The sequence below is a fragment of the Channa argus genome, chromosome 8 (genome assembly GCF_033026475.1).
Source record: "Channa argus isolate prfri chromosome 8, Channa argus male v1.0, whole genome shotgun sequence".
Classification (NCBI taxonomy): domain Eukaryota; kingdom Metazoa; phylum Chordata; class Actinopteri; order Anabantiformes; family Channidae; genus Channa; species Channa argus.
This window is the reverse complement of record NC_090204.1, coordinates 18,046,964-18,067,587: the sequence shown is the minus strand read 5'-3', so window position 1 is coordinate 18,067,587 and position 20,624 is coordinate 18,046,964. Positions and strand designations below refer to the sequence as shown.

The 20,624-nt window shown below is 38.7% G+C and overlaps 1 protein-coding gene across 2 annotated transcripts in view; it reads left to right on the top strand.

Annotated features, from left to right (window-relative positions):
• The window catches only part of hmcn1 (hemicentin 1), a 68,940-nt gene that overhangs the window by 8,154 nt on the left and 40,162 nt on the right, over positions 1-20,624 (top strand). For both annotated transcript variants that reach the window (XM_067513504.1, XM_067513505.1), the window contains exons 2-14: positions 6,022-6,092; positions 7,400-7,558; positions 7,652-7,774; positions 8,275-8,446; positions 8,920-9,026; positions 12,312-12,432; positions 12,627-12,890; positions 13,145-13,289; positions 13,680-13,801; positions 16,326-16,595; positions 19,494-19,635; positions 20,156-20,283; positions 20,504-20,617. In XM_067513504.1, coding sequence (XP_067369605.1) covers positions 6,022-6,092; positions 7,400-7,558; positions 7,652-7,774; positions 8,275-8,446; positions 8,920-9,026; positions 12,312-12,432; positions 12,627-12,890; positions 13,145-13,289; positions 13,680-13,801; positions 16,326-16,595; positions 19,494-19,635; positions 20,156-20,283; positions 20,504-20,617 — 1,938 coding nt within the window. The remainder of the gene's footprint in view (positions 1-6,021; positions 6,093-7,399; positions 7,559-7,651; positions 7,775-8,274; positions 8,447-8,919; positions 9,027-12,311; positions 12,433-12,626; positions 12,891-13,144; positions 13,290-13,679; positions 13,802-16,325; positions 16,596-19,493; positions 19,636-20,155; positions 20,284-20,503; positions 20,618-20,624) is intronic.

The window sequence follows — 20,624 nt, the reverse complement described above, 5'->3', positions numbered from 1 at the left end:
GTCACACTTCTTCACATAAAGTTTGTAGTTAAAACTGAAGTAAAGACTTTAACCATCAACATGTGACAAGGTCAGCTCTGATCTTTTTTCAGACCTCCCAGTTCCCAGTTCCAAAGCTTAATTTACTAGACCAGACGTAAATTAAGCTTTAGAAACAGGCAGTAGTCGAAATACAATTATTACCTCATACAATTCCTTAATCTTCCTGCCTATTACTCATTTATGACAGCTGTCAAGGGTATTAAAAAAGGTATGGGGTTTTATGTCTAAGTCTACATTTTAGTTTGCTTGAATTCAGTTCTATAATGTGCAATGGCAATTTTAGTGTCACATGTTTACTTTTAACATTAGATATCGCAGTATCCAGTCATTACAAACTATATGTGAAATATATGTGAAAATAAAAGAATTTAGACACTGTTGCATCTTTTAAAGAAAGAAGATAATGACCAGACAAAACATAGCTACATTGTTACAGCAACTTGTCCTCTACTTACCCGAAGACTTAAATGTACACGTATGTGCACACTTAAGAATGGCTACACACACGAACCTCACATCCCCAGAAATTGCATCATTAATCATTCATTCATGTCATATTCTCCTCTTTTGGTTGCACCTTCTTCCCTCTGCGTCTCTGGCATCACTTACCAGCTGGCTGGTGGTGGGTTCAGAGCTGTCAACGGTCTGTTGAGTATGCTCTTCAGCAGACTGCGCATCTGGGAGGGATTACTTGCCTGTGTGTGGTGTGAGTTTATCAGTTGGGTCTCATATGTTTGTGCATGTAGGCTCGTGAGTGATCATTTGAACTCATGAGTGCCATTAATAGAGATCTGAGGTTTTGTGGCTGATCATCCTGGGACACATCCAATTGCATTAGCTGAAGTGAAACAAGACTAGAGGGCCACAACGATTTAGAGTCTAAACTGCCTGGTGGTCTTTCTTTCCATAATGTGGTTCCAGAGAAAAGTTTCCAACACAAGTTCAGTTTGTGGTGGTTTGAATTCAAGCGTGTTGTCAGCTGTTTTCGCACCAGGCTACATCTCAGTCGTTGCAGGCTTGCTAAAAGAGCTATTGTAAGGGAGAAACTATGAAAGATAAATACAGAGGAAGACACATCAAGGCACATTAAAAAGGAACAGGGACAACTGAAAAGCAGAAGGAGACTTGACTACATATGTAAAAGTTTGGAAACACAGTTATCAACACAGCAAATTATCTTTTTATTTTGAAAATATTTAGTCTTTAATCCATGATTAAGAATATATTGTACCTGACAGTCAATAAAAATGTGTAAATTATCCAAGGTTAAATGTACTTTCTCTTCTATATTTAAACAGTTAATTTGATATCTTTTCGAACAAGCATACTAGAAGAGGAAAATAATGCTGAGTGTAGCAAAATAATTAACATGCAGACCTAATAAAATGTGTGTTTAATGTCAGAAACATGCTGAGTGGCAAAATTCTGGTTATTGCTGTCTAGCAGTAAGGACATGATTGTGTCACCAACACCAGAAATATTGAGTGCTGTCAAAGTGACTAACCACTTCCTCTCACACATATGAACTTGGTAAAAAGCAGGAAAAAAATATTTTCGGGTGATTTCACTGCTGGTGTCCCAGGAAAGTGGGTCAATTTGAGCAAATGTAATTAAGGATTCAGATCTGTATCAAAGAGACAAGCAAACCAAGATATTATAAGAAAAAAGTAAAAAAAATCATTTCTAGAGAGAAAATGAGAGAGAAAAGGAAAAATAAAGAAAATTAAGACTGTTAACAATTAAGTACAACACATTTTGCATGTAGTTTTGTTGCCTATTCCCAAGAGAAACATAACATATGTGTGCACTCTATTGAGATTAATGGCTGCTCATACTGAGGTAATTACAGAGCACCACACTGTTGACCCTTCATCCAGATTGTGTTTGCTTGTGTTTGTGTGTGCATTCATATGTCAAAACTTGCATTCTTTCACTCACTCAGTGTGTGTCAACAAACATTTTTTGCTCCTTTGTATGCACTGTGTACTGAACACCAAGCTACACCATCTTGGCTACGTACAGTTTCACATGTGTTTTCTCAGTTGGGCTGATTAGGTGAATAATGCCCCACAGCTGACGGTCAGGATGACAGCCACGCTCATTCTGGCAGATTCTACCTCTGAGTCAGCAGAAAGGCCGAAAGTGTGTGCGTTCACGGCCTCTGTTGCTGTTAAGTGCTGTAACAGCTTCAAGTTGTGTAACACATTTATTTATTTTTTTGATAGTGAAAGCAGCAAATCTTCTTTTCTTGAGTATTATATGAGTAAACAGCATTCACTACTATCGTACGGTGGCTCTGTCATGATTACTGTCCCAGTGTTGTTGCCATGTCTGCCCCTCTGTTCTTGTCAGCCCTGTTCTCACTTCCTCAGGCTGCTTTCCTGAACTGTCTCTCCTCAGCCGTCCACCAGATGCTCCAACAGACGCCCCATGACTTTCTGTCCGTTTCATTACATCACATTATCTGGCCACCTACACACCCGTTTTAATTTGCCCATCAGCCTTCTCAATGTTTAAACCGGGCCACATGCTTTGCCACATTGTTGTGTCCTTCATGCCTTGGTCTTTGTTCCAAACCTGTTACTTTTTTTTGTTTCTGTTGCAAGTTATCTGTTTCTAAACCTACCTGTCTATCAGCATTTGCTGTTGTTGTAGATTGTCTCTCTTAGGTAGGCTTTTCTCTAATTGCCTCTCACTGGTCTGTCATCTAGTGGCTCTTGTCTGCCAGAAGTGTATTCATTTATTTGTAGGAATAAACAAATGGTTATTTGTCTCTTAAATTCCTTGCTGCTGATGTTTTAAAGAAAGAGAAATTCAGTTGACAGTAAATGCATAAGGGATTCCCAGCAAATTACTTTAAGTACTAATGTCAGTAGAGGTGAAACCGAGTTTGCCATTGGACAGTTGCCCAGCTTGTTCCAACTCATTAGACCCATTTCTGTGAGTGTTTAAACTTGCACAAGATCTACAGTTGAATGCTTTTCCAGGCAGCATCAGTGATGAATGGTGTTAAAGTATCAAAGTGGAGGCTGAAGCCATTTGTTTTCCTTGTTTACTTCACTTAGGTCAAGAACTTGGTTAAGAATTGAGAATGAAATGCAGATCTTTATTTTGGTTTGGTTGTTTCGGTCATTTTTTGTCTTTTCTGTTCTTTGGTTTTATCAGACCTTAGAGCACGGTCTCTGCAGTAATTAGCTTAGCTGTGTTCATGCCACTGATGTGTTTTTCATCATTGAGAAAGTGTTTTGTCTCTTTCTTATGTGGCAGCTTATACATTGTCATATTATCTGGTTTAACATTCGATGTTCTCACGTGTTATTTACATTCATGATCGTCTTCGATTTAAAGGTCTTTGCTACTTAAAAATCACACTGTTATCTAAAATATGTTCATTCCAGTTATTTGCTAGTAAGGTAATGACATTTTGCATGACAAGCCAATTCTCTGACTCTCTGATCTGCTGGGAAAATACATTTTTGGCAGCAAAGCACGATTTCCTAATTCTAAAACAGTTTCAATGACGTGCCCTTAAGCAAGGCACTTACCTCTCCAAATATTTCTAGTGTGCTTTGGCACAAAGTAGCTGCCACGCATGAGTGTTTTGAAATTATTTGACTGGTGTAGTGGTGTTAAAAAGGAGCACACATACGTTTTAGACTTAAATCTTTTAGGCTAAATGTGGAAAACGGCAGCCAAGAGAAAAGTATGGAGAAATGGCAGTGTTATTTTCACTTTGACATGTCAAAGTCAGAGATCATTACACAAGTTTGAACGGTTAGATGTGTTTTATGTTATACTGTTTAGGGGTCAGTTGTATTCGCTATAGGTTTCCACTGTGCTGGTGCAAAGAGGGTGGCTGTGGTTAAGGGCACTGTAGCCAAAACAGTCTAAGAATACTTACAACAGCCATGGGAACTTCTCCCAAAAGGGAAGAGATGTCAGGTTTTCCATCTCTGAAAGGTTTGGCTTGCGATTCCTGTTCCGTTCAAAGCAGCCAGACACATTTCCATGTTAGTTTTAAAAGGCGTCTCTGATCGCCCCAAATGTTTCTTTCCTCTGAGGTGAGGAGTTAAAAGGATGCCAGAATTTGGGCCATTTGGAAAAAGACTTCTTGCTTCATTGTGTATGTTATTGTAGAAATTGAAAGTGCTTGTGGAGTGCTTTTCAAGAAGAAATACAAGGTGAGGGCATGTACAAATAGGGAGGGAAGAAAAAGCTCATGATTCCACATTCAATGTTGTGCAAAGTTGTGACAACTTTAAGTGATTTTAAGTTAATGACATGAAATTGACAATATTTTTATAATTCTGGTCACACTGGCACAGTTCCACACATTCACACTAGGATGTTGCTCAGTCTAACCACAGTCTGAGCTACTCGAGAGCAGTTGGGGCTAAGGCGAGCCCATCAAACAAGGGCAGCACAGTGATGGTGATGTGGAGAGCAAAGCATTTTCCTCACTTTTAACACCCACATTTAACAGGTCGTCAAAGAAAGAGCAGGTGACCCTCTGGTCACAAGCTTTAGGAGCAAAGCACCAACATTCAGGCCACCAAGAAGCTGCAACTCCCCACTAAACAGCTAGATTTCTCAGTTTGGGTCTGGCCCTTCCTGGATTGTTGTAAAACAGTTCAAACACTATAAACTGTATAATATTTTAAAAGTCAGGGATTCTTTGTAATTGCCCTCTCTTCAACAAGGGAGCCCTTGTTTTCCAATGTGCTTGCATGTGCAGAACTGCCGAATGTGTGTGTGTGTGTATGTGTGCATTTTGGCTGGTTTAAGTGTTTGAGACTTGGTTTTTTAAGATTACAACTAAGTTGAGGTTAGACTTACAGTAAAGGTATTGAGTTATAATGGGTAGGAATAGTGGCTGTTCCTAATCACCAACATACACTTGTGCAGCCCCTTATCAGAATCATTCCACAGCACAAGTGCAGTTGCTGAAGTCACACAGTTTGACTCAAGAAGGGTATTCGCAGCACATTATCGGATGGAACTTAGAAACAGCAGTGACTAACACTGGCAGAGGTACAGAGCACTGGCCTGTTTCACTGTTTATTGATGGTGCTTTAGTGAACAAAGTTGGCCCTATTGGACCAATTCAAGAGCCATACAATACTTTAAACAATTTTTAAATTTCTGACAACATAAGTAAATACGACCAGGCAATGCTACTACTTTTATCTCCCTCTGCACAAAACAAAGTAGTACTGCAGTGCACTTAGTTGTTTTGTAGGTGTTCATATTCTGTGAATGCAAACATCCACTTGAAAGTCTGTCATAGTAATTTTCTCTTCTGTTTATTTAGTTTAAATAACAAAGATCCCTATAACTGGGAGACTAAGTAATTGTAATGCTCTGTTTGGTTATCTAATTATGCATGTGACAGTTTTAAAGGAAACTGTATTTATGTCACTGCAGGATTAACTCTTTGCTCTTTATCATTTTTCAATGTAAGATTAATTGAACACAGCCCTTGTCATTTTGTCTATAGTACAGAATAACTGTAGATTTGGGTCGATGATGTACACAATAGCAGTTTTCCATTGGTAATAGAGGATTTTAAAGTCTGAATAGAGGACAATTTTCTTTTCAGGACAAAAGAAACTTTTAGTGTAAACAGGATAAATGAATACAGTTCTTCAAATCTTCACAGAAAGTGTTTTATAGGCATTTAGAAATATTTTAAGACCACTAGTTTAATCTTCAATGTTTGTCTTTCATATTTCTACTGTACTTGTCTGTATCTATTTTTCACATTTCCTTTTCCCCCTTTTTCTGTTAAATATATCTTCTTTCCTGGAGTTCTCCTTAGCAGTTCATATTGTGACATTTTAATCTGGATATCCGTAAGCATTTGCCAAAACTAATATTTGGTTCAAGGGAAGAATTTAAGGGGAAAAATGTTTTTTCATTTACTCATTAGATGCAGATTTTAGCCTGTGTAACACTGTGCTCTCTGTTGTTTCTCTGCAGAGATTGGACCTGTAACAATCACAACAGACCCAAAGAAGTTCCAGTATGAGCTAAGAGAGCTGTATGTTCAGGTGGGTTCAAAGGTCACATTCATCAAATAAAGAAAACAGCAGCAGTTGCCTGGACGCAAAGGTTCTCCTTGATAAAAAGAACAGACTGTGGTCAAGCCAGATGTCTGGCTAGGAAAACTGTGAGCTGATTAATACTGAACTCTATCTTTTAGTCACATTATAAAAAAATAGAGAAAAAAAATTTAGAAAAAAAAATTTAGAAAATTTTTTTTTGCTTTACAAGAGGCTCAAAAATGCTGTTCATCGCTTATAGAGAATACAACTAAGAAAGGAAGTTTTGCAGGATTGTTAAGCGAAGCAATAGCAAACAAACAAAAAAAAAACTAAACCAGTGTTCTTCACAACTAACAATGATAGAGAGAAATAGACAAGGTAGATTCACGAGCCTATCCTTTGATGAAAGTCTTTGGCAAGTGCCTGTGCATCCTTGGCATGTGCAACTAATAATCTTCTGTGCAAGCATGTTCTGTGTAGCATGGAAAGGATCCAGTTTCCTCTGACTTGATGCTTCATTCCTGAGTCTGTTTTTCCTCCACTCACCTGCACAACCCCTACAGAGAATTTGGCCAGAATTCATGGAAAACATACAAGGAATTGACATTTTTCTTGAATTCGACCTTTTTCTGTCATGAACACTGAGTTTAAGGGAAGAGCAAGCCCTATTTTTTTAAGCAGAAGAACAATAGGACACTGGGGTTATCAGCTTTAGTGTTGGGGGCAACAGGAGAATGAGTCGGTGGATTTTTTGGCCCAAGGGGAGATTTTGGCATTCAGGAAAGATATAGAAATCATGGGTCACTCTATTCCAGATGTGGCTGATGCATCCATGTTAGCTCAGACAGACAGACATGTGCCTTTTGGAATGTGGTAGAAAACATTTCCTTTTGACCCCACCAGTCCAACAGAGAGAGAGAGTAGTCAATGAGAAAGACTGATTAGATACTAACATTTATGAACTCCTCAGCACACTGTTTTTTTAAACTCCATGTTTGTTGCTCTGGTCAGTATAGCTAAAACAAGACTGTATTTTCAACCCCTTACTTTCAAATTTTGTTGGATGTTGACACCCCCCAAAGATTTTAGATTTCATTCACCTTACAGTTTACTCACTGAGAGTAATCAAGTTTGTGTTCAGTCTCTTGCTCAAGGACACTTTGACTTATTCCAGCAGGAGCAGGTAACATAACATAATACTATTGCCACCATTTAGTATTTGCTGAGGATTATAATGAATACAAATGTTTGTCCCGACTTGTCCACTCATTTAGGCAAACACCATTTGCTGATGATGTCCTTGTCTTTCTCAGGGAGGTGGAGATTGTCCGGAGATGAGCATCGGTGCCATTAAGATTGCATTGGAGATCTCTTTGCCAGGGTCATTTATTTATGTCTTCACAGACGCCCGTTCTAAAGATTACAGACTCACCCATGAAGTCCTGCAGCTCATTCAGCAGAAACAATCACAGGTGATCACATGGTTTTTAAACATGATATAATTTATTTTATGTTATAAGAAGCTAAGTTGCCAAATTTTTTTACATTTCTTCGCATTTGTGTAGGTGGTGTTTGTGCTGACAGGGGACTGTGATGATAGGACACACATTGGCTATAAGGTTTATGAGGAGATCGCCTCAACCAGTTCTGGGCAGGTCTTTCACCTAGACAAGAAACAGGTCAATGAGGTAAGAATTTCATCAAATGGAAATTTGTAACAGTGCTCCTACTGTTTGATTCAGCAAAAAAAAAAAATCTGGTTTCAAATGACAAGGATCAAATCATTTGAACTTGGCCTGGGTTCTTACCATAAGCTGTGTAAATTAAACAACAGTAGAAGGTTTTACAGCTTCTCTCATATCTTCTGCTTTGCCCACATTCAAGTCTGGACTCCGGATTGGATGTGCAAAAAACATTTAATTTATTGATGAATAGCATCGCTCTTTTTAACCTTTCCAAGAAATGTAAATCAAGTGTCTTGGACGTGGCAGTGGGTCAAAGCTTGAATTTAAATGGTATTGCTGTTTTATTACTTTGGTAAGTTGGATGTTCTTTTAACAGTGTTAATTTAAAAATGCTTTAATTAATATACGTATATAACTTCTGTACTATCGAAGAAAGTCAGAGTAGAATTTCACACATGTCAAATGATGTGTAATTTCTGCAACCTTCACGTTTTTCCCTGTAGGTCCTGAAATGGGTGGAGGAGGCTGTGCAGTCCTCTAAGGTCCACCTGCTGTCCACTGATCACTTTAGTGGGGTCAGCAACATTTGGCAGATGCCCTTTGACCCAAGCCTGAAGGAAGTCACCGTAGCCCTCAGTGGCCCAGCACCTGACATTGAAATAAAAAACCCCCAGGGTATGACAAATCTTACTATATAGTAGCAGAATTGCAGAATTGCAAATTGTGATATATAAATTGAATAAGCACCAAGAGAAAACTTGAGATGTATATGTTAGTCTCTCTGAATCACGCAATCGAAGCTCATTCTAGATTATATAGACTCAATGACAGAAAACCACACAAGACGTTAAAGAGGTCAACAATTTTAAGAAATGAAACGATAAGAAATGAAAAGACAAACATTTCTCGACTGACAAACTACTACACATGACTGTACTGATTCTATAATCATCAAGTGTGAATTTTCACTGAATTTTACCATTCAGTGCTGTTAATGGTAAACGCATAATTTAGATGTTTACATTTTGACTACAAATATTTCTATCTAATTTGCAGACGTGCATTTGTATTTGTTACAAATTAATTTGCATCACTTAAAACTGTGGAAAAATTGAATAATAGTCTGACTGTTTATGTTTGGTCTCCAGGGAAGATTGTGGGGAAGAGTGATGGTCTGACTGAGCTCTTGCACATTCCCAACTCTGCCAAAGTTATCAACATCAAGGACCCTGGGCCTGGGATGTGGTCTATCAGGGTAAACAATTTATTTTTTTTTTACTTCGAAAAATGTGCAGAATTACAGACTTCTCCTAACAATTCCCAGAGCTGACTGGTGTCACTAAAAATAATAAAAGTTTAGTAGTTTAACCTTGTAATGAGGTCACTGCTTACACCCAGGAGGGAGGACGGTTCTTAAGTTGAGTTACTGCTGTAATATATCACTATGTTCCGATAGAGTGATATGTAATCAATTTAAACATGTATATGGTCTGTTGAAAGCATCCTAAGAAGAACATGACCAGAAAGATTATTTGAGTTGTGAGATGATTTTTAAGACAGTCCAGGTAAAAAATAACATACAGTATTTTGAAGGCCATTACTGTCAACACAATCTGTTCCGTTTTTGTTTAGGCACCTTTGCCGAGTTAAAACTGTTGGCATCCTGCTGTCAAAGTAATGCAACAAACATTCATTTGACATCACACATGGCCATTTCCAGATGTTGTGAAATGAATGGATGGCTCCTGTGTTTTCTGTAGGTCTCCGCTGGGAAAATTTTTCTGTCGTTGTCTTTTTTTTCTATTTTGGTTAATTTATGGACGTGAGACTGGATGAAAAACAGTCATTTGTGTGTTTCTTTTTCAGTGGCAAGTGCAGTTGTACTAAATAAGAGGCATAGACATATAGTTTAGGATGAACATTGACTTAAAGTCTTTTTGGTGTTTTTTGTCTTTCTGTTTTTAAGATGCTTCAATAATGAGTTTCATGGTTCATGGTTTGTCATGCCTCTCTGATTCCCACTCTCTAGGCTCCATGGACATTATGGGGCATTTTGGAGGAACACTGTGTATTAAGGCTTTATACCCTTGTTCACTGAAATGCATGTGTTAAACAGTAACGCATTTTTGGTTTTGGACTATACCAACAGGTTTTGATTAAGGTCAGCGCCTAAATACTATTCTGTTGACAGTGCTTATAGATGTGATGAGGGATATTAAACAGACATTTATAAGACCAATTTCATCCCCGTGTCTTTGCGTGTTTGCCTCTCATCGTTCTCCTAGTCCTCATTTGTCTTTATCTTAGCTCTTTCTGTCACTTACTGTACTTTGTTTCATGCATCTTTCTCCCAACATATACTCCCCGAGAACCATACCAAGATTTGTTGTTCTTGCTATGTAAGTCTTGTTTTCCCCATTTCTCCCCTGCTCTTTGCAACCTCTGTCCTACACAAACACCCTAAGTGGCTTTCAGCCTTAACGTACCTCCTCCTTGTCTGTTGTTGTGTTCGACCGGACATCCATAGAAATGTGGGTAAATGCTTCTGTGGGACTTTGCTGTTCTGCCATGATGGGTTTCATTATCGCCAGTGGCCCGTGACGTCCCAATGTGAGACCCAGGATGTGGGTCTTACACTTGTGTTAGATTTGGTGTGAAAAGGAATTTGATCCATTTTAATCTGCCTTTAATTGGATCTTGTGGTGGAGCGTGGAAGGTGGGTTCACCCCACAATCACCCCCTGCTTCTTAAATCTTGACGATACTGTACTTTGTGTTTAAATGCTCTTTGTAAATAATATACTCAGTGTTATAATAATCCACTGTTTTGAAAAATAATCTTGATGCTATTAGTAAACTTTTCTCAATAATAGGAAAATACAGCAGTCATAGTTTTAATTTATAGCAGCAATGAGCTCCCTCGATGTGGCAGTGTGTCCATCAGTCCCACACTTAAGAATCTGGACATTGTAATATGCATGCTAACATTTTCACTGAACACGATTCTTTCAATCACTGTAAAACAATACATACTTATTGCTGGTAACATTCGTGTAAATGTTTTTTCATCTGCCAGGTGCCATTTCTCCGTGGCGTGTGTGATAAAAGTTTAGAATTTCTGCAGTGCCACAGTAAAAGCGTTGGTTTCCTAGTATTGCTCTTTGCGTTAGCCTTTTTTTTCTCTTCCTGTGTTCACTGTCTTTCTTTCACTCTCTCATGCATTCACATCTTGCTAAGCCAAGAACCCATCAGTGGATTCAAATAAAGCAGAATAGCACCTTTAAGGGATTTTTTGAGTTTTTTGCAGCTTCCCACTCCATTTTACCACATTTTTATTCCTTTGTTGGAGATTGTGCCAGATTGTGCCTACCTTTGGCAGGTATTCAACATCTGATATTGTTGTGTGAAGGTGTGTCCTAAGACCTGGGGAGGTCAACCTGTCCAGGATTGGTGTGAACTTTGGAAAGAGGTAGCTTTAATGATAGGGAGTTTTTGCTAAAAGTCTCCTAATTATGGTCTAATTCACAACCAACTAAAGACCAGGGATAATTCTAGCGCAGGTTTGATGGTGACAACACGTACTGTATTATATCATGATAGCAGGCTTTGGCAAAGCTTGCTTTGTCCCTGTTTTGTTCGAACAATTCAACCTTTGTGTTAACTATTGGTCTTCATCTGCTAATTTGCCACAATTCTCTGTTACAGTTTCGTCTAAAAAGGGAAGTTAAGTTTATGTTTGATGAAAAAGACTGTAAATCTTCATATTCTTTTTCTTTTCAGGCAATTGCAAATGACAGTTTAGGTTATCATTAAAGGTTTAGGTTTGCATGTTTTCTCACTGAGCATTGTGAGTTAATGTGACATGTTTGTGTTTGTGACAATATTTTACCTAAGGTGAGGAGTTTCCACTCTTAACCAACCTATACTTAATTGTAATTACTCATTCTCTATTTCTGCAAAACTTCAAAGGACCACTGCATCACAAAGACCACATGAGCTATTAGCCTCTCTCTAATTATAGTGGTTGTGTTTGTTTAATTAAAGTATGAATGTCAGACTGAATAGGTCATCTCTGAAATGTGGGTTTTTTTAAGTTTAGCAGTAAAGTGTAAATTATTAGGCATTTAAGTGTATGTAGCAATTTGTCAGTCTTAACACTCCAAGAGGCTTGTCTGCACACATATGGATGGTTGTTGCACAAGTCCTAGTGTTATGTCTGACATTTAGACCACACTGAGCTGGCTTTGATGGAATAACATCTTTTCATTTAGTTCATGACTTCTCTTACATGTTTCACAATCAAGCCAAAAATGTAAATTTCTACTAAGGATCAAATGTAGTTGACCTTAAACAACAAAACATGTGTTTTTCTATACTTACCAGCATAATAAGAGATACCTGATATTGAATAGATATTGAATATCTAGAATAAGTAGTATTGCACTGCACAGCCCAGTATTTTTGTGTCATATTAACAGAATGCAAACTGAGTCTTGGACATACAGTAAATATTAATAATAATCTCCGCCTTTCTGATGCAGACATCTAGTGAAGGAAGACACTCTGTCCGTATCTCAGGTCTCAGCACTATTGACTTCCGAGCTGGGTTTTCCAAAAAGTCTACCCTGGACTTCAAAAAGACCTCCAGCAGGCCAGTTCAAGGTTAGTGAGGTTAACTTTTCCAAAGTGTAAAAGAAAAGGACATCAGATCTGCATGTTTTCACTTTCACCTAAAAAAAACACACACACTCTACACCCTTGCACAATAAAGTAGATTCCTATTTACCTGTCCTCACTTACATCTTCTTTGTAGCAACAAAGAATGTTTTATATTGAATTCCATATCTACGTTTCAGGTATTCCCACCCACATCCTGCTTAACACCACTGGACTTTCCCCTCCTGCTCGTCCTGACAGGCTAGAGCTCCTATCAGTCAAGGGCGAAACAATTAAAACTTTGCCAATCCACTACTACCCTGATCGCCATCCGTACGGCCTCTGGAACATCACTGAGTTTATTCCACCCAACGAGGCCTTCTTCCTGCGAGTGACAGGATATGACCGTGATGGTTTCCTGTTCCAGAGAGTCTCCAGTGTTTCTTTCTCCAGTGTTATACCTGGTCAGTGATTTAAGTCTTATTAACATGTGGGAGATTGCAGTAAACAAAGGTTACCAATGAGTATATAGGGATGGAGATGTTCTATATTTTCAAAACCAGCAAAAAATTGCATCTACGTACTGTATAACATTCGTGAATCTAAAACCTGAATTTACCTTGTCTGTGCCATACACCATTGTAATTGTTTCATAGTGCTCCAAAGGCTAAGAACAACCTTTAACTTCGTTTGCTGATTTCCTATGTCTCTCTTTAAGATGCCCCTAAAGTGATGATGCCAGCAACAACTAAGGGTTACTACCTGCAGAGAGGGGCTATTAGCTGCCACGTAGAGAGCCTGATCCCCTTCACTCTGCGCTTTAGTCGAGATGGGAGGCGACTTGGTGTGGACCAGCTCTTTAGGTGAGCAGGGCTATAGAAGAGTGGATGTGTCTGTTCTGTATGTTTCTGGTACTTAAAAGCAAAAATCCATCAAACATACTTGTGCATAAGGCAGCCGATGCCATTTCTGTATTTTCATAAAAATACCATTTATTATTAGCCCATTCGCTGATTGTTTAGACTCAGCATATGAACACATGTTTATGTTTGTACCTGAACTGAGAGTTCTTGCCACCATTTAAGCATTTTAGTGATTATTTCAGCAACGTTTCTGTCAGAAATGTATTTGGGGGAAAAGCTGAACCCAGGTTGCTCCCAGTGGGACTATTGTAAAGTGCTTTGTGTACCGATAAGGCAGAAGAGGTGTATACCATTTCTTCTCTAAATCTCCTGTAACTCTTTTGATTCTAGTGACTCTGACAGTGCTTCGTGGGAAATATCGCAGGTTACTCTGAAGGATGAGGGCTACTATGAGTGTATTGCTATCAGCAGTGCTGGGACAGGAAGAGCTCACACCTTCCTGGATGTGTCAGGTACAGACTTATTCCAAGACACTCATAGTATAATTACAGCTACAACCTATTATAATAATATAACAATAAACGCATAATAGTCTTTCTCTATTAAAATTCTAATTACAAGTAAGAAACAAAATGCAAAGTTTCTCAAAACTGTAAAATAAAAAAAACTTTGTGTCTTACAATTGCAGTTAGTGACCATATGAAAACTAGCTATTGTATTAGGAAGTTGTAGATTGTGAAACATGCTGTATTAAATACTTAGATAACGCTTCATGATGAGCTACCCTATATCACTATGTGTAATGAGCCAGGACTGTCACTCAGAAATGCTTTGGCACTGGGACGCATTAGACTGTCATCAGTGTAATTGGTGTGTGATAGATCTACATTCAGGTCAGTATGAATAAAGAGTCAATGGGACTCATGCAAGAACGTTTTTCTTGTCTTAATTTCTTCTACTTTTCTCCAAGACTCTTGCTCATACAAGTGTTTCACATCACATTCACAAAGCTCTCCTAACTGCACAAACTTCTTGCAAATAGCTTTTATCAGACTGATGGGTGCCACCTGTGAATGAAGAGCTGTGAGTCCATGAGATTCGATCATTACCATAATACTTCCCTTAATCAATCCTCCTCAAATTTTCATATGCTAAGGCTGGCTGCCTTCCCCTTTGTGGTGAAGTTTTGAGAGTACAGAGAGCACTCTATGAATAACGCTTTTCAGAGTTAGGGTGCCAATAAAATGCCAATGAAATCATTAACATCTGAAATACCTTTCAGTAAATAATGATTTTCGTGAACAGAATATCATTGAGCATTATAGTTTCTTCGTCTCTTATGGTCGGCTCGTAAAGACATAAAATACCTTGCAGGAATTGTGCCTCAAAAAGAAATGTATGCCGTGTTCAAAAGGTTCACACAGTTACACGTGCACATGTGTGTGTCTTTTTATAGACCAAGAGTCCAAGCACCAGTTGATGGTTAAGTTTTATAGGGTGAAAGGTTTCTTGCCATGGATCCTATGCCGTGAAGCAGCATGCTGTCAAAATGATTGTAACTTAATGAAATACTTAACCCTAAGTAACAACATGATGTTGTAATCCAACGCCTGACATCGATTATGTCCTATTACATATAGTTTGTCTGTCTTGTTTGAGAATACTCGTGAACTTGTAAATAAGTTCCTAACTGTGGACCAAGAAAAAAGCAGTGTAATGATAGCTCAGGTGACTTGAGTACACAGTCACTACTCTAGACTACAAAGCACAACTGCAATAACAACATTAAATGTATACTGTAAGTTTTTGTAGTTTCGTGGAGAAATGAACAACCAATTACTTGGTCATTTTGTGAATATCATGATGTCCGAGCTTTGAATGCAGACAAAAGTAGAGGGCCCACATGATGATCTGCTGCAGTGCATTTTATTTTTTTCAGTCATAAGCTTTCAAATTACAAGATACCATTCTACCATGTGAGTTCGAATGCAGTCAATAAAACTTTGCCTTCCAAAAAATCTTAAAATGATGAATGTTGAAGTAAAGCATGGAATGCCAAAGAATGGATGGAGGTGGAGGGCAGAAAAAAAGAGAGGGATAGGTAGTTAAAATACATATTGAGAAAGAGAAGAATGAATAAATGAGCCATCAGAGAGCTGTGTACTACAACTCACCCACTACGTCTAGAGTACAAAAGTGCAGAGGAGATTTAGTTTGTCTGTGTGGAACTACTTCTTACTGTGTGACACTTTAAAATTAGGTAGAATGATCCCTCCTTAGCCACAACTCACACCTTTGTTTATGGGCCAGTTATATTCTTAACAGAATCACAGGCCCCTGCATTGTTCACTTTTGAACAAAGAAGTGCACACATGGAACACATCTGCCAAATTTATGTCATTGTAATCCCAAGGAGCTGTGCTGAAATCCCCAGCATCCTCCCTCTGTTGGAGCGAATGCCTCTATTACTGTACCTCACCTCTCCCTGGCCTTCTCTTTCTCACCCCTTTCTCTCCATTCCCCTTATCCCTGCTTATTCTAGCTCTCCTTGCTACTGGAAAAAAATATGATTGATGACACACAGAAGGTACTGCAATAATGGTACATTTCTACTGATGCTTTTTGTTTCCCATCTAATGTTATCAGACAGCGCGCAGTAGACTGTAAATGAATCATTAAGTTTCTCCCGAAGCTTTGATTAATTTTTTATTGTTCCATCTCTCATGGGCATGAAGAGATGAAACTATCTATTATGGATTTAAAAAGACAAGGGAAAACTTACAAACCTCAGATTTACTTGTGAATAGGGAAATATGAAATATGGAAACCACTGCTCTAAATCCCCCCTTGGCATGATCAAAATCTCGGTATTTGTCTTTTCCTCAGTGCCAACAAATTTAGGATCAAAATAAATCAACACTACGTTCTATTTATACCTTTGTAAGTGTTGCATGGATGCTCTGAATACCTGCTTAGTTTTCCTTATGTTACAAGGTTTTTTAAAGTTGCCAACCATATACTACCCTCATACTGCAGAGCCGCCTCCTGCCGTCACCGTGGACGGTAATGTTACCGTCTCCCCCGGCTCCCTTGCTGTACTCACCTGCCACATTGTTAGCACTGTCAACTTCAACCTCACCTGGCTGAGAGGAGGCCACGATGCCCGACTGGACCCACAGGTGCAAGTCCTGACCAATCTCTCACTCCAGGTGTCCGCTGTGACTCCAGATCACTCAGGCTGGTATGAATGCCTTGCAATAAACGAAGGAGGTGTAACTGCAGAGAGAATCTACCTGACTGTGCAAGGTGAGTTTTAACATGTATTTAATGTGCTTCTGTAAAGTAAAATCGTAGCTGTGTGATATGTGACATTAGAAACAAGTTGTTGGGCTTCAAGAAGCAGGGTCAACTAGGCTACATCCATCAATTATTTTAACCGGTTATCCTATTCAAGTTTACAAGGGGCTGGAGCCAATCTGTTGTCATTGGTTGAGATGGGGGGTACATCCTGCACAGACCACCAGTCTAACTAAGGGCCAGCACAAAGGGACATACACAGACACACAACCATTCACACTTACATTCACACCTATGGGAAATTTAGAGTCACTTATTGACCAAACATGCATATATTTGGACTGTGAGAGGAAACCCACGAGAGCACAAGGAGAACATTAAAACCTCACTGAGAAAGGTGGCAGACGGCCGGTGGATTTGAACCTGTCCACCTATTAGCAGTGAGGCGGCAGTGCTACCCACTTCACCACCGTGCTGCCTACAACTAGGCTTATTTATTCAGTATCCTATGGGTTTTTATTTTGTTACTGATATATATCTCTGTGTGTGTGTGTTAGTGTGTGTGTGTGTGTGTGTGTGTGTGTGTCTTTGGTATTTGTACCGGTTTATTCTGTATGTCATGTGAGGGATGAAAATGTTTGGCAAACACCATCTCCTTCCCAAATACAAGTGCCACCACCCTTATTCCCTGTCTTGCTCCATATAATTCACCCGAGCACTTTATGGGATGTGTAAAAAATATTTATGACTGACTCTCAGGCAGTGGTTAAGGTGAATTTTCCATATCTGGGAATGATATTCAAACTATGAAAAACCTTTTAGAGACTCCTAAAAACAGGACTTTCAGGCCTGATGAAATGACTTAACTGACACTGATTCACAAAGAGTTTATTACACAGATGGACAAGAGTATCATTGACTGTCTGGCATGCATCACACAGAGCATGTGGCAGGCCAGGAACAGGCAAATGTAGAGTACTTCAACCACTAAAATCTACCATGTTCAGGTCTAAAGGTCTAAAGAGTTAAGAGACAGCAAGAACTTTGTTTCTGTAACTGAGTCTGTCAAAACGAACTTCCTGTATTTACTTTGTTACACAACCGTAAGTCCCAGAAGAGGTTAATTTAAAGTCCATATGCTGCTTACTGTAGCCTGAATTCCTTTTTGTGTGGGTCTTGCCAGTTTGTAAAGCTTTAAAATAAATAAAAAAAATCCTCTTTTTTAAATGAACGAAAGGAAATTACTTCACTTCACCTTTAGTTAGCTTTTATCTTGACCTAAATTTGTGAATAGTTCAGTGTAACTTGGAGCAAACAGTTGTCTCTGTAAGGTAAAACTCACCGACACCAACTGAAAAGCTGCAGATTTGGCTCATCTCACTGAGTGATACAAATCGAACTCAAAGCATTTCCTTTAGTTTAACCAAACTGAACTCTCTCCATACTTTTTCTTCTCCTCACGTTGTCTCCTCACCTGCGCTGTAAGTTTATATTATATCATCCTGTCACAGCTTTCATTGTTTGGGTTTTTCAACCAGTCTCTTATGGCTTCTTCGGTTCGTTTTTGACTGATGTATTGTTCTTTCTAACATCTGTTAGCAAACCCTAAGGCTTCCATAATTACCACCTGGTCAGCCCCGTCCTAGTCATTAGTCTAACTTTGAAGTGAATCAGGTCTGCTGACATCTTTCAAACACTTGGATAAAACAGTGGAAAAGACTGCATGTCTATTTTAAGCTCCCTGTTCCTACCTTTTCCCTTTTCTTTCCGTTTTGCTATTCTTTCCATTCTAGCCATGCTAAATACTCTTTTAATGTCATAATATACAAAATATAATAATTTGAGGTAGGACGAGAATATATTATGAAAGGATGTTGAGGCAGATGGGGCGTGGGGGGGGGAATGGGGCAGGTGATGATAGGAGTGATAAAAACACAATTACTCCTTACTTACTAAGGCTGCTGCTGAGTCAGGGTAGAAGAATGCCTTTCCTCTCAGGGAACGTCCGTGCTGCTGAACGCAGAGGTATCCCTGTCCTCCACACACACTGTGACCTGAGAGGGGAGAGATAAATGAGGAGAGAGGGGAGAGTTTACTTTTGACCTTGTCTATGTCATAGAGAAAACACAACAGCCTTGGGCGACTCAAAGATTAGAATCGGTATGGTCACAGGTGTTGATATTTTGATTTTATTTAGTTAGATTAGCCAAAAACCTTATTTCAATGTGTTTTAAGTCAAGGCTATAATAGGGCTGTAAACGTATTGGCAGCATCTGTCAAAACTATAAATTCCTTTGCACTTTGTGTACTTGTGTGTCTGTTCATCCGTATGAACTTGTGGCTACTGAACCTCAAACATGACCTAACCTGCAGTAATTTATTGATGACATGCGAGGAATTGTAAATTTGTCTTGCTGTCTTGTTTGTCACAGGGAAAAATAAATCCCCGACATATCTGAACTGGATGTCTGTTATTCTGTTTTTTGCGTCTCCAATGAGATGACTAGTTCCCATATTGATTTTTCCACAAATTGAAAAGGTCAGGGACCCTGGAGATGATTCTAACTGTGGGAATAGAAAATAGAAAACACACCCTTATAGGGAAAAGTTACACATCATGAATCAATTGGAAAATCTGCCCAGGTTCCCCAGCTTCTCTGGGGCTGGATTCAATATTCCTCCCTGTTTTTATAAAAAAGGAAACAAGGGTGAAACAATATTGGCAATGAAACATTAAACGATGTATTAACACCCATTACTCTTCCTGCTACAGTGACTATAAAAGTTTATGCTCCTTTGCCTCTTCTTGCATGTAAAAGTCTGAAATATCAACCTACACATGCAATAATGTACTGTACTTCTTGCTAGTATATTTATCAAAGTTTTATCACTTCTGTTTTCCTCTAGAAATTCCCAGGGTTTCAGTAGAGCCTCTGAATAAAACCTTCACAACTGGAGATGAAGTGAGGATCAGGTGCTCAGCTAGTGGTTACCCTCCACCACGCCTTGTTTGGACCCACAATGACATGTTCATCGTGGCATCAAGCAGGTAAATATATCTCCTTTGACATAAACCGATTTGACCATTACTCATCGCCAGAATTCTACAGCGTGGACATTTATATAGTTTTGAAGTTTTTATAGAAAGACTAGAAACTTCACAAGTGCTATGTCCATTCCTCCTACTAACAGAAGTATTTAGAGATACCTGTATTATTATTACTATTTCGACATCCCTGCAAAAATTTGATGCTATGTCTTTTTCTATGTTAAATTATGCTGAACGTAACCTTCACTTCAGTTTGAAGAATTAGAGTACAAAATTCACCTAACCTTACAAAGATTATGGATTTTTTTTCAAAGAGGTCTTTTGAAAAGGATCTATTAATGACCACTATAAGGACCACTAGGAGGTCAAAAATAGTTAACCTACCATATATGAAATATGGTGTGAAAATATGACACTTAATCAGATTCACTTTTTCCTTCTCTCTTTCTTATTACTTGCCACTTTCCATTTTGCATAAATGCCTTAAATTAATATTATTAATATCTTGCATCTTGTTCAGACACAGAATGACTCATGACGGCACACTTATCATAAGAAAGACTGAGAAGAACGATGGAGGTGTGTATGCCTGCTTGGCCAGCAATGAGGCTGGGACGGACGCAATGACCTCTATTCTCACTTACATTGGTAGGTGGAATACAGCTCACATAATCAACTTGAATAATGATACATGTATCTCAATCACAATACAAAATTGTACAGTTTAAGAATTCTGTGCACTAACAAAGTGGTTACAAACTGGGGTTGCAAGAAGCATCCACTTGCAAAAAAACCCAAAACACATCATTAAACAAATATTCAAATATTTGTCAATAGTATTATGTTCCCAATATCTCTCTCTTTCTAGAATCTCCAGTGGTAGCTGTGGCATTAAGTCAGATGCTCACTGGCATCGGAGAAACCACGGTGATGGCCTGTTCATCATCCGGAATCCCACAGCCTGAGATCTTGTGGTACAAAGGTAACAC